General features: G+C 41.3%; 1 protein-coding gene across 1 annotated transcript in view; it reads right to left on the bottom strand.

The window, feature by feature from the left end:
- Positions 1–15,325, bottom strand: part of pvrl2l (PVR cell adhesion molecule related 2 like) — an 82,983-nt gene that overhangs the window by 36,881 nt on the left and 30,777 nt on the right. The window contains exons 2-3 of the mRNA XM_037693057.1: positions 14,893–15,162; positions 4,209–4,502 (exon numbers count right to left, since the gene is read on the bottom strand). Coding sequence (XP_037548985.1) covers positions 4,209–4,502; positions 14,893–15,162 — 564 coding nt within the window. The remainder of the gene's footprint in view (positions 1–4,208; positions 4,503–14,892; positions 15,163–15,325) is intronic.

The raw sequence follows: 15,325 nt of genomic DNA, 5'->3' as shown, positions 1-15,325 counted from the left end.
ACGTCCCACGCACCACCCTTCCATCACATCACCCGTCCCAGGCACCATCTGCCCCTCACACCACCCATCCCTCACACATGTCCCACGCACCACACATCCCACACACCACCTATCCATCACATCACCCGTCCCAGGCACCACATGTCCCACGCACCACCCTTCCATCACATCACCAGTCCCAGGCACCACACGTCCCACGCACCACCCGTTCCACGCACCACCCTTCCATCACATCACCCATCCCAGGCACCATCTGCCCCTCACACCACCCGTCCCTCACACATGTCCCACGCACCACACATCCCACACACCACACGTCCCACTCACCACCCTTCCATTGCATCACCCGTCCAAGGCACCATCTGCCCCTCACACCACCAGTCCCTCGCCCCACCCGTCCCTCACACCACACGTCCCATGCACCACATGTCCCATGCACCACCCTTCCATTGCATCACCCATTCCAGGCACCATCCGCCCCTCACACCACCCGTCCCTCGCACCGCCCGTCCCTTGCACCATACGTCCCTCGCACCATCAGTCTCTCGCACCATACATCCCTTGCACCACCAGAACGCAGCAGAGAATCCCTGTGTGTTTTGTGACTCTGTAAATTACGAGCAGCAGTTTGAGCTCAAGGACATTTTGCTCATTTCTCTCTTGAGCGACTCGACTCCCAGCATCATTTTATTTCCACACTTCTGAATCAAATTTAGGCTAAATCTGACCCAGAAGAGAAAGTCAACATGTTTATGCATCTCGTGAAATGTGGACTTTATTTCCGTACCCCGGTGAGTGAATACAGGACATGTAAGCAACTTGTAAACAGCCTGAACAGTAAAATAAGATGCATCAAAGTACAAATGTGCAGAAAAAACATGGAGTAAAATATTATTATATTAATACCATTGTTGTACTCATCTCACCTCACGTCACAATAGCAGAAAAAAGAAAGTTTGAATAGTGAGTCTTGGAAATGATCATTGATTTTATGTGTTTGGGCAAAATGTGATCCATTTTAATCGTGTGAATGTTCAAGCAGCATTCACTCTGTTGTCATCCATTTTTCTTTTGTATGTTTTTAGCACGATTCTCGTCCCACAGTTTTGAAGCTGTTTATCAAAACATTCAGCTCTTTCAGCACAACCCTGCTATGACTTTTGGTATTGATGTAACTTTAGCTTTTTGAAATATTTAGTCTTTTCTGCCATTTTTCCTCATAGAAAATTTAATGAGCTCATTTTACATCCTTCAGCTCTTAAAATCTGTTTACAACCTTTTACTGCTCCTTTCACATTTTCTTCTGCAAATTTAAACTTTTTCTTCAGCTACTTTCATCGGTTTTGTGCTCCTTTGATTCTTTCTGATAACTACAACATTTTTGTGTTTCTTCTAACTTCTCTCTGTTAATTGCAGCTTGTTATGCTCCTTTCAGCTTATTTCTGCAAGTTTCAGCTTTTTCTACCATTTCATCTACTGTTTAGCTGTTCTATGCCAATTTAATCTTTTTCAGCTAATTCCACATTTTTTTGCACTCATTTAAACTTTTTTCAGACTAATTCAGCAAAAACGTGCTCTCTGCACTTCCTTGTAATTTCAGCCTTTTTTTTGGCCGTTTTAGCTACTTTTCTTTTTTTTTTTTAAACTGTTGTTAATTTCAGCTTTTTAAGCTAATTTCCTAATTTTTGTGCTCATTTCTGTTTAAACATAATTCAGCAAATATCTGTTCTTTCTGCTTTTTTCTAACTTAGGCTTGTCCTTCTAGTTCAGCTACATTTCAGCATCTTTTTAGCTCATTTCAGCAGTTTTTCATCAAGTTCTTCAGCAAAAAGCATTCACACTGCTTTTTTTGCAGGAAATGTAATTTCTCAATTATTATTTTTTTAACCACAGATATTTGGAGATAAAACAAAAAAGGATCAAAGTAAATTTAACATTAAACTGCATCTAATGCTCCTGGTTCTACCCACCACATGTTCATACGGGACCAAAATCCAAAACAAGACATGCATTTATGGTAAAACTTCTTCTTACAGAGCTGTACAGCATCTGGCAGCTTGATGAGTCTTTTTGCAGCTTGCGTACAGTTATTTTTATATCTTCATGGTTGTCTTCACCAGCAGCTTCACATGCAGTTTGACCGTCATCCATACGAGTTCAGATCCAAAAAGATAACCAGAAACAAACTGTTCAACGTTTGGAAGTAAAGAAGCAGTTCTGAAATCTTTTTTAAGATCAAACTAAAAACTGTATTACATTTAAATCCTCCTCAAATCCAACTAATTAAATGACAGTGGAGTAAACATGAATCTCCAAGAACAAAAAAATTAATTTTATAAAAGTTACTTCTTGTTAGCAGGTATTTAAAGTTTGGATATTTGGTTTAAAACAGAGTTGACACGAGCATTTGTTTTGTTTGCTGACAAACTGTGGCGTTCCCGTCTGCGTTGATCCATTCGTCACGTTTAGAAATTAAAATTCACAAAGAAACAGAAGATTGAGGATGCTCTATTTAATCGTGTCCTGCTGTTGAACGGTTAATCCAAAGTGGATTAAAAAGCAAAATAAAATTAGCAAAACCCCCATAATGGAAGGATAATTATGTGATTATAGCAAGCTATTTGAGAACAAAAGTGTCTTAGTTTGCAAATTACATGAAAAGGGATCAGTTGAACAGTTCAAAGTTGGATTTAGGGGCAATTCTTATCGTTGATACCTCGTGTCTTTACCAAATATAAGGTCCCTAATGCTGTTAGGAAGCAAAACGTCTCGTTTGCTTGGTTTAATGATATAAAGCTAAAGATGAATAATTTAGTTATAGCCGAAAGATTTTCCACAGTTTATTAAATGCTCTTCGTAATAATCTTATCAGCTTAACTGGCGTCTTTAAAATATAATATTTTCTTCAAATGAAAGAAGTTTTATATTTCTGCTTTTTTTTGTTGCATTAGAAATGCAACAAAAGCATACTGAATATAGCATAGCATCCTTCACCTAGCATACTGAATGTACAACCATCCACAAACTATCACACAGCAATCTGGAGCAATGGCCTGGACAAGACCTTGTTTTAACTATGACCTTGATTTGTGGCCTTGACCTTAGAGCTGGATCGTTGAAAAGTGTAAAAACAAGACTCCATCTGGTGGTGATGCATACGTGTTGGAAGTTTAAATTATCTCGAGTGGATCAGAAGTTATGGGCGGGGCAAGAGAAAGTTTACAGACAAACAGAAACTAAACGACATTACATCCTGCCTTTGAATGACGTGTAAAAAAACAATGGTTTTACACTTAAATTATTATAAAAAGACTTCACCACATTAACACCATTATGTTTTCTTTCTGCATTACTGACAAGTTTTTGGTTTATGAATGTATTTACCCATGATGCACTTGTCTTCTTGTGAATATAGGCGGAACTAGAACGTTCCTGTTGAAACTTGGACGGGGACTGCCAGGCTGCTGCCAATTTAAACATTTTGATTTATGTGTTGGGGTTCGCTCTCAGCTGCCAGTACACCACATTTCAGCTGAATAGCTCTAAAAATGGCTGAGTCATCGTATTTTTCCCCTTTTAGCTAAGGTGTCCATCTTGGATTTTTGATCTGTATCAGGAACATATAACAACTTGCTCTCAGCTAGGACCATATTAAATTTCAGCTCAATATCTCCAAGAATGACTGAGTTAGTCAAGTTTGTGTTTGCTGAGGCAGCTGTGGCAGCCATCTTGAATCAAAATGGCTCCACACATGAATCCGTTCTAGACATTTATCTGATGATTACTTTTAGTGAGTTTCAAACAAATCCAACAGCGAGTTTCTACGTTACTTCAGGGAGCTCTCCACTCCAAGTCATGTGACCTCACAACCACAGTTTAACAAGTGTCCATGGGAAAAATGGCGTCTTCGTTTGCAAATCACGTTGCCATGGTAACTTGAAACGCCAATAAACGGTAAGAGCATACATGATGGCACCAAGCCGGTCGTTTTGATATAAATTTGTGAGGGTACAAGTTGCGGTTCGGGTCACATTAAAGTTGATGGAAGACTAAGATGTAAATAAATAAAGTTAGGAAACCCTAAGTCAGGTGGATAATAACAGGTGCTGCCATTCTACAGTACTGTAGAATCTGGCACTCTCCAATAAAACTGCTACAGAAGTGAACAGACACATGAGTGATCTTCAGAGTGTTTGGGTTTTACTCACACTCCACAGAAAGTCTGAGCGTCTGAGCCCACGGCCGCTCCTGCGTCCTCTGCTCCACCATGCAGGTGACCTCCCTGTCGTTATCCGCCGCTGTGGGGACCAGCCGGTACTCGCTCCGAACCGTCACTGTGCCGTCCGGCCCGTTCATGGTGGTCGTCGAATGATTTCCTCCCACTGACGCCAGCCACTTGATGGTGGCCGCTGGTTTCCCGTCCACCGCCTCGCACTGGGCCACCACCACTGACTTACGGCTGGCCTGGACTGTCACGACTTTGGCCGAGTTCTTGGGCTTAGCTGGAAGAACAGAAAAATGGAGAAGACAAAAAAAGGTCATTTAAATGCAAACGAGTCGTCATTTCTTTACATTTCCTTTTAAAGACCAGACATTTTAGAGAGCTTTTAAAGGTGCTCTCGATCAGCGGTTCTCTGAAAGTCGCCCAGATGTCTCTGAGCAAACATTTAACAGGATTTCCGAATATATTTTACAAAGACACAGCTGCCGTTTGGTCTTTGGCTGAAAAGGTCCGACTCCTGAAAGCTTTATTTATGTAAAAAAAAAAAAAAACCTGTGGATCTTTGGTTTGTTGATTTCCTCTCCAACAAGCCTCTTTCTCTGTGGTGCAATTTGTTTTGGCAGATGGAAAGAGAAAACTCTGATTTAACACTATATATTTTCCAACCCTTACTTCCTCCTCCTTTACACTCGTTTCTTGATTCACTCCCGAATTTTGAAACGTTGCCTGAAAACACTTTTACGACGGGAGCCCGTCAATCACCAGCGACTCATTGATTCTGGTCAGAGGTGCAGATCTTGCCTTGAGCTCCACGGTGAGCGCCAAGCGTCAGCTCTTTGATTCCAACATCAGTGACACATCGAAGCTGGCTCCCGCTGTGCAGATTGGCGTTCGTTTCATCATGAGTTGATGCATTTTTCAATCCTGTTGAATTCTAATACAACAGCTGCCTGAGTGGAGATTTTCACTCCACCTGACTGACAGCTCTGTCACAGTGACATGAAACAGAATTTTATTGGTTGAAAGGGAATCTGTCAATCGGTTGTCAAAGCTGGACTTCATATCAAGATGAGTGGAGCCATCGCTGATATCCAACTCACTGACAGAGACACGGTGTAAGCATTAAAAATTATTCAAATCTAAAACCTGATACAGGGTTTAATGTCATATCATGAAAAAATAGAGGAAATTTATATTTGGAAGGAAGCAAAAATAAAGGAATGGTCTATCTGCCACCTTTAGTTTCAAACTAACATATTTCTACTAAAGATATTTCTATACTGCCTTGTCACATCATCGTCTCATAGAACTGTACAAAAACAACATGTTGAACAATGAAGGGTGGTTTGTTCTCTTTGGGTCGAGGTTCAAGTGGAGGAGTTCAAGTATCTCGGGGTTTTGTTCACGAGTGAGGGAAGAATGCACGAGACTGACAGACGGACTGGTGCAGCGCCTGCAGTATTGTGGACTCTGTACCGGTCCGTTGTGGTGAAGAGGGAGCTGAGCTGTAAGGAGAAGCTCTCTGTTTACGGTCTACGTTCCTCCTCTCGCCTATGGTCATGAGCTCTGGGTAGTGACTGAAAGAATGAGATCACGGATACAGGTGATAGAAATTAGTTTCCTCTGCAGAGTACACGGACTCTCCCTTAGAGATCGGGTGAGAAGTAGGGATACACAATATTATCGGCATGGTATCGGTATCGAAAGATATTAGTGTTAAAGTTAAATATCATCAGCCAATCCATCAAAATAACTCATCGATATAAAAGACGCTGTTTTTGTATGACAACCCAGTGACAAGGACGTCTGCAGCACCAGCACAACGTGATGACGTCACGTGCGCCTACCTGATCTGATCACGGCGGAGGGGAAGAAGTCAAAATGTCGGCAGCGTGGAAGGTTTTTTTTTCATTGAGGATGTTGATTCCAAAGAGTTTTGGACTACGTTGAGTCTCGTCACATCGTCCCCAGTCAGAGATATTTTTCCAACGTAGCCTTACCCGAGTTACAAGCCGTCATTTCCAACATCATTGAGAAGATAACAGCCGATAGCACTTGGGTGAGTTTTACCACAGACATTTGGACGTCGTGTTAGCCCCGTTAGCATGATTAGTCTTACAGCACAATGGATGGACAAAAACTTTGATGTTAAAAAGTCTGTCCTTCATGCACAGGAGTGCAGAGGATCCCACCCTGCAGCTATAGGAACCTGGAACAAACCTCCACAGGTGAGACAGCATCACAGATGACTAATGCTAATAAATAACATTTAACACTTTTCATTTAATATAAGTTAAAGTGCTGTGCATATCATATGGCTGTTACTGAATATATGTCACCAGCTCTTACAGCTGTTACACAATTTTTGTAGCAAATAAGCCTAAATAAGAGGACTATGTTCTGACAAAGGAAACGATATAAAAAATATCTGTATCAGCCAAAAATCCAATATTGTGCACCCCTAGTGAGAAGTTCAGTTATCTGGGAGAGACTCAGGGTAGAACCACTGCTCCTCCACATCTAGAGGAGCCAGTTGAGATGGTTCAGCATCGGGTAAGGATGCTCCCATGGCAACTCTCTAGGGAGGTGCTTCAGGCATGTCTGACTGGGAGGAGACCCCGGGGAAGACCCAGAACACGCTGGAGAGACTACGTCTCTAGGTTGGCCTGGGAACACCTTGGGGTCCTCCCAAAAGAGCTGGAAGAGGTGTCTGGACCTCCCTGCTCGAGTCACTTATTCCCGACTTCAGAATGGATGGATGGATGGACGGATGGACGTTGAAAAATGAAGTTGTCCGTTTTGACCAAACCTTGACATTAACAGATAATCCCATGGTGTGTGCGTTCTCAATGACTCTCAGCTACTTTCACAACATTACTCTCTTTAATGGCTACAGCCATCGACTCCAAAAGTCGATGGGATGCAGACTACTTCTTCCTACCTCTCTGCAGGGGTCTCCATGGTGACTCTTCCTCCATCTTAAACTTAACCTAAGTATCTTGAAGTGTTTGGGTTGCAGTCCTTTTTATGTTGGCTATGATTACTTTGCTGTGGCGGCCACTTTGACTTCCCTCCAGAAGTTAATTAGTTGTAGATGTCAACCCTGGTTTTACAGTTTTATTAAAATGTGTTCAGTGATTCATGAATATTTTGCTGATATTACAAACACACACACACAGAAAACACTATTTGACTTATGGGTGGCAGGCGATAAGAAAAATCTCACCATCCCGAGTTTCTGAGGGACACAATACTTTAAATTCTTGTAAAAATATATTGTAATTATTCCACATTACAGCCCCCTCCTTTAACCTTTTGTCAAATGGTAAATTATTAACTTCCATTTAACCAGCTTCAAAGTGGATCTTAAGTATAAAATGCATGTAGCCTAAAAATAGAAACATTTAACTTGCTTTCCCTCTGAAACCTGACAAAAACCTTTTACGACGGGATACAACAGACAGCGATAAAACGAGAGCCGAGCCGAGAGACCAAATTTATAGAGATAATAAAAAGTAGTCAAAGGACAGAGAAAAAAGCAGAGAAGCAGATGAAATGCAAAGAGAGCGGCCGGGCAGAAAGGATGAGAGTAAAACAGAGTGGCAGGAAGGGATTTGATTGATCTTGAAGCTGAAACAAGTCAGGAGTATCCATCCCTGATGTGTTTCGTGACATTGCATCAAATTGAGCCCTACTCTTACATTGGCCCGAGGCTTTCTAAGAACAGAGCAATTAGCAGTCAACGGAGAAGTCATGTTAACGGGAACGCTCTAAATGTTCTCCCAGCTCTGATGGACCGCTGATGGCACAGTCCATCAAATACTGGGTCAGAATTTTCTCACTCCAACATCCTACTGTCACGATCGTTCACTACAATCAGAATCAAGTCCAAACATCTTTCTGAAACACTTCTGAGACCGACCGCCCCTTTTCTGTGTTGCCAACTCATCAGTAACTCTCCTAAAAGATGCTAGAAGATGTTAAGTGACATCACCTTTTCCTTTTGGCTGTTCCTTCCTCAGGGGTCGTCATGAGTCGTCATCCTCCACCCAGTGGCGTCGTCTGGATGAACTCGCATCTTAGTTTTAGTAAAAGTGTTTACCGCCGGTCTCTCTTCCTGACTCAACGCTGGGATTGGGACCAGCACGAGAAATACACTGGCTTGTGCTCCCTAGTGTCCACAGTGACACCTAGTTTGTACAATTTGTCTTATGTATGGATTTGTAATGGACCCTGGAGGAGAGAGGAATTACTGAGACCTGCAGGGGACTTTGGAGGCAAACCCTTTCATTAAACGGAGAGCAAACGTACGTAGGACGAATTCACCGTTATGATCCTATTAGACCTAAACGTGCTATTATCCAGTTAAAGACATCATGAACCTCATCGCTGTAACTCACATTCTACTGTTTTACGACCTTTACTGGATTTAAAACTAATGTTTTAAATCAGATTTATCCCACTAAGAGCCTGGTTTCATGTAGAGGACCTTAATGTGACCGTAGACGTTGCAGCCTCGTTAAACACAATGACATTAACGTGCATCAGCAACACGCAGGTTTTTAACTGTATTGTGTGTAAGAATGTGACGTCTGATGAAGCAAACCTTCAGAGCAGATAAACCAAAGTGACTGCCAACATGTTTTCTCCTCCCGTCGTCTTTAAATGTTATTCACTGCTGCGTCCTGGGGAAGGGCGGCCAAGTCGTTTATTTTATTTCTACTTTGAGGCGTATACTGAAAGAAAAATCAATACACGCTTCTGGATCTTGGTAAAGTTTTCATGTTCACGCATGACCAGCTGTTCAGGTTGATGAAAATCTTTGAGCTTCTCCTGCGCACGTGTTTAGACATCGTCACGAGAAACATCTGCTCAACTCTGCACACGTTGTCAACATATAACAAAACAAATGTTCAGCGCAGGAATCCTTTAAACACCGATTACTGTGTGTGTGATGTTCTGACAACTCATCAATGGCTGCTGCAAATGTTGGCTTCCACTAACCTAGGCTCGAGATTTATTTAGATCACTTGGTGGCATTCAGTGCCTAAAAGGACAACAATTAATAGAAAGTACTTTGTTACTGGTTGGTAAAAACTGGAATGCTCAAAAACAACTCACACTTGCACAAACACATTTTGAGGACTCGCAACCGAAGCTGCGTTTTGTTGCATTTAGGAACTTTTGAAATGTTTAGAACCGTTCTGTGTCTCCTGAAAACCCAAAGTAAGATAAACACTAAAGTTCTGTTTGGTTTGTTTAACAAAAGGTTGCAGTACCTTTTGTTGGTAGTGGAGTAAAAAACATCTATGCAACAATTTACCACCCAACTCTTCGTACAGGTCCCAGTATCGCAATGATCTCCAGGCAGGTTTCCCATCATGCAGAGGGAAATGTTTGCAGAAGGTCAGGAACACGGGGTCACTTCCTAATGACTGCCAGAAACAGGGTCAGGCACTGACCCCCCCACATGTGACTAAAGTCCGTTGGACTGACCTAAACTGGGATTACTGTTGAGCGTCTACCAGTCGTGACGTCAGCAGTTTATACTGGTGCTTTAGCCACTTTATACTGACTGCAGCTACACTGGAACACTAAAACATGGACAGGATCCTCAAGTCTTCAGATCCCCCAGAAATTAAGAGTTTTGTGGCTTAAAAATGTGTCCAGGAGTGTAAAATAAACTCCATACTAGTAGAGAACACGTACGTAACTGAAATTTAATAAAGTATTTGGTACCAGACTACAGGTTATAGAAAACTTTAGGAACTGGTTGTAAAACTCAGCCTTACTGGTTTCAACATGTCCAATAAAAGATCTGAGCCACAGAGTAATAAAATGCCTGTTTGGTTCGGAGCTATCGTCACTTTAAATTAAGAATATTTTCACAATCACCTTATTCCTAAAACAGACCCCTGTGCAGTTTTCATCCTGCCTTTACTCTTTCAGGCTTGTGGGTGTTTGTCTAATATTTCCTCTTCTTTGGCTGCTTTTGGGCCAATAAATTCTGTATGCAAGCGATCGCCTGTTGATCGTTCTTTAGCTGAATGCCTGTCGTCTCATGAATAAATTGCACCACTTAGACATTTTCCTAACAGCTGGATTTGCTTTGTTTACATGAGTTAGGTCCCTGAAAATGGCGGCGTGGGTGAGCAATATAAAACTTTACGTGTCCGTGTGGCGGCTTGACGTGACCACAGACAGATCTACACATGAACGGCTCAACGTCTTATTTCTGCCTTTGTTTGTAAGTTTTTGTAACCCCTGAAATGGTTTTACTGTTTATTTACCTTTTTAAAGTTCAGATCGTTTGAAACAGTTTTTAAACTATGCGAGTTGAAAGTAGGTTTTTGGACAGCTGCAGTTTGGATAAATCGTTTAGTTCTGACCAGATTGATGAGCCAACGACGAGTCTGAGTGTGAAGAGCAACAAGGACCGCTGTCGTCTTAAAGCAGCTTAAACAACGATTCACACAAACGCTGCTTCATTGACCTTTACAACGTTCTCAGTTTCACATTATATGCCATTTCTCTGCAGCCTGAAGAACTTCCTGCAGGCCTTTCACAACATGTCTACTGGAACACTGATCTTATGTGAAACTGATGGGGACGTAAAGGTATTTACAGTTTCACACGAACCGTGGTGAAATATTTATGATAAGAGCCGTTTTAGGAGCACAGCGATCATTTTGAATCAGTGTTAGCTCAGATTAGCTGTTAGCTCATCAGATTGGTCTGTTGAGGCGACAGGTTTTTGAGATTGGCATCAGGGTTGCCAGATAAACACAAGTCTTTTTTAGCTCCTCCTTTTCTGTGCACATGTTCACTAAACACAGCACACACCTCATTTTATAACACCCTCACTCTGCACATATGGGGCAAAATACAATAAAGCTGCAGTGCAGTTATTGTTTTTATCTGGCAACCCTGCCTGGCATAAAGCGTTTTCAAGCAAACCTGCTTTTTTTTTATTCATTCGTCCCAAAAGACATAAAATTAAATTTAAAAAAAACACCGACATCCCCAGAGATCGTTGCCTTAAAAAGTTATTTAAATTGAAGTTGTTTAAAAAGCAATCTGCAACAGGTAAGATACTGTTTCCACAGACTCCATACTCCAAACATAGACTAAATTCACACATTTAATTCAACTGATTTACTCCAAGTATTTACATATTGTGTAAAAAGGAGCAGAGTATCTGAAGGACTGTAAGACTTCAGCCACCTGAAGCACCTGCTTGATTTTGTGTTGAAGCACTGATGGAAAGAAAAAAGGTCAACACCCTGTAATTATCACCATAATTCACACCGTGACCCAAATTAATGCTGCGATTCTATTTCAAATTTTATAAACTAATAGTTTAACAGAAAAAAAGCCAGTTCCACTCAGCGAGGTCAGCTCCATTATTTACGGCTGAGAGAAATCATTTCAGAAACCGTCCTCCAATCTGTCATTTATTCACAGAATTGTTATTTTTTCTATGTTTGTCCTTTTAGCACATTAACACTCTTGTTAAATTTAAAAAGTGAGGGATATTTTTTCCCTCCGAGTGCACATCTTAGCACGTCTGACTGTTTATTCACCTGCAGTGTCACTCCTACTGGCTTCAATAAAGAGGAATACATTTGGCCGCTGTTTATTTTGTCCGGTCTTCATCTGAAATGCTGCGTTGTCAATCACCGCCACGTGGAAATCCTTTAATCACTGCCCAGTAAAAGCTAATCCGATGGGCTGGCTGTGCTGCTGGAACCAGTATATGACTGACTGTTAGGATTATGTATTCATACATAACTAAGTTGTGATTTCACTGAGGTGTCGTGTCTTTAAACCCAATAAGACGTGATCCGATTGGTCGGGTCCAATAAGGTCTAATGTGGTTGGTTCGTATGTAATCTAATCTGACAATAAAAAGAAAGAAACCGACTGCTCTCCGGTGGACTGGAGGCACTTGAAATGCTTTTACCTGGACCGGGCTCGGTTTCAGCACGTTTGGCTCAGCCTCAGCTCCGAAACAAAAGGCGAGCGAGCTTTCCAGCAGGTATTTCCCAGTCTTCCTCTGCTCTGTGCCAAGAGCAGCAGCCGGTAGGAAACTTTGCCCACATCCCTCTGCAAGGCAGCCAAAACCACCCCCGTCCTTTTCCCTAACAGGTGCGACACATCCCCCGTGTGCTCTTTCAACAGTAAGAGGTTGTTCCAACTGCTTGTTACTTATTATTTTCTGATTAATAACTGAAAATAAATTGAAGAAAACATCGGTACCACTTTACAATAAGGCTCCCCTTAGAGAAGGCTAATAAAAAGTTTATAGATACGTCATTAATTATTCTATAAACACGTTATAAATCATTAACAACTGCTTATTATGCATTATCTAAGGGTGACAGACAGAACTGACCAGTTTCTTGCCAAATAGACACAAATCTGTTCATCTATAAATTTAATTTAGTTATATTAAACATTTCAGACCAGCTACCTTGTAAGCACAATAACCATTTGTAAACCCATTTCTTTAGCATATGTTGTACTTTATTACTGCATTATAAGTATATACAACTAATATTGTATCCTAAAAAAATAGGTTTACAAACGCGTATTGTGCTTACAAGGTAGTAACTTTGTCTGAAATGTTTATTCTAACAACTCTAGATGAAATATATAGGTGAACAGATTTGTGTCACTAATTGACAAGAAACTGGTCAGTTTTGTCTCCGTCACCCTTAATTAATGCATAATAAGCTGTTAATGATTTATAAAGTGTTTATAGAGGAATAAATAATGCATCTATAAACTATTTATTAGCCATCTATAAGTGGAGCATTATTGTAAAGTGATACCAAATATTTTAATATTTTATAAAAATGTCCACAAAAGATTAAAAGCTACAGCCCCCCCACAAAGATTTATGAAAGATGATAAAAAGAGGTGAAACACATTCGTTCACTGCATGCTCCGGTCATCAACAGGGTCCAGTTGATGCAATCAGACCGTGAATATCTAGTCACAGATAATCAGTGCTCGTCTAGAAGAGGACGTGCATGGGTTTTATTAGCTGTAGCTAGCTCCAAGGAGAATGAACAGTTGGACAAATAGTATCTAAAGCACTCTACACCAAAGCAAACCAAGAACGGCTGCCTCACACGACGACGGGACCTTTAAGCCCGTTTGGTTCAGGGCGTGGAAAAGTTTAAGCGAATCTACGGCTGCAGTGGAGAAAAGTGGCCTTCATGAAACCCCCGAAGGTCCAGTTCTGGCTCAGGAGGTGGGTGCCATATTATTTGCTTTATTTAACTTTTATTCTTTGCAGAATATTTAGCTTCTTTTGTTTTTGAACAAAGATTTTCCCTTCGAAAAACTGTCAAACTATGAAAATAAGCTTCTTGCAGTTGTAGGTTTTTGTAGCCTTTTGCTACATTTAGTCAACTTTTAGTAGCTTTCAGCTAGCCTTTAGCTACATTTAACTTTTGGCTCGTGTTCTTTCAGCTTTAAAAACTTAACTGCAGCTTCATTAGTAAATTTCAGCAGGTATTCAGAAAACGAGTCATAGTTTTAAATCCAGCACAAATCTTTTTTTGCTTTTTTAGATAATGAGTTAACCCTCCTGCTGCCCTTGGGTCGTAAAGGGCTCGGTTTTAAATCGGGTGCTGAAACAGCTGCTCCACTCAGGTGTATCTCACGTGTGAAGCAGTCAAATGCAGAACTCATTTCATCATTTTATGGACACGTACAGTGGTAATCACTTTCAACCGAGGCCCGTTTGACCCAAAGGCAGCAGGAGGGTGAAGACGATGACCTGAGAACAGAAAGCAGCTACGTTTGGTGAAACGATTCATCCGTGGCTGCAGGACAGTTTCTACACGTCTCCATCTCAAATTATAAGAAGAAGGATGGATGGAACCGTTTTAGCTCCTTTACTGAAGACAGGCGGACTTCAAATAATCAAATGTGGACAAATGAGAGCATTTAGCTTAAATTAACTTCAGATATTAGACTCTTCTTACAGCATCTCCATTAGGAAACATTTTGTAACATTTAAAGAGTTTTAATTTATCTACAGGCATTTTCTGTTTCGCTCTTTCTATAAGTTTACAGAAACTTTCAAACTCAAGTACAAGAGTGAGAAAGACGTTTTTCTGTCACTTCAAAAAAGAATTAGCTCGTTATGAAAGATAAATCTGATTATTGTGATCGTTAGCTGGAGGTTTGAGCAGACGGAAAGGACAAGAATCAAAAACAAGAACGGTGAACTCGGAGAAGATGAAACAGGTTTTTACAGCACGTGATGATAATTAACAAGTTATTAAAATGTTTAAAGACCTTTCCAAAACTTTTCTCTCCACGTAAACACTGAGGTCTGTAGAGCCGTAGTTTTTTAGCTCAAGTCTTTCTAGGAAATCTTTATTTTATGTTGAAGCATCTTTGTTCAGAACATTTGCCATCTCTTTAAATTGCTCCTTCTTAGACTCCGGGGTTCCTCGGGAACTTTTCGTTCTCAGAGAGCAGATAAGCAGCTGGTTGGGGGGGGCAGATGAAAGCGGAGTGGAAGCACAGCAGAAACCTCGTCTCTTTAACCTCAAACCAAGAGGACCATGTGACATTCCACCTGTTTATCTTCTACTTTCTGTCACATTAACTGTTTTTTTAAACGTGGCATCAGCTCAGGTTCTACTCACCCAGCATGGTGAGTGTGGTGGTCCCCTGCTCGTTCCCCGAGGGGTAGGTGGCGTACTCGCAGGTGTAGCGGCCGGCGTCCGACATCCTCAGGTCCTTAATCCTGATGGACGGGTTTTCCAAGCTGTTCTGGAGGAAAATGACTCGATTTCGAAAAGCCGGGTTGGGAAAGCTCTGCCCGTACGTCGGGTGGAACACGGCGATGTTGTCCCGCTGGCCATCAACAGGTTCCCAGATCCAAGACACCTGAGGAGGACGGGACTTTGTTAGTCCTCATCAAACAGCAGCACTAAAGGTCCAGTTCAAGAATCTTTATGGTCATTCTCGCCAAGATATACACCAAGATATACGCCAAGATATACACCAAGATATACGCCAAGATATACACCAAGATATACGCCAAGATATACACCAAGATATACGCTAAGATATACG

Source organism: Nematolebias whitei, chromosome 19 (assembly GCF_014905685.2).
Source record: "Nematolebias whitei isolate Nwh7 chromosome 19, NemWhi1, whole genome shotgun sequence".
NCBI lineage: Eukaryota > Metazoa > Chordata > Actinopteri > Cyprinodontiformes > Rivulidae > Nematolebias > Nematolebias whitei.
Note: the sequence above shows the minus strand (reverse complement) of the source record. Positions and strands in the feature narration are given on the sequence as shown.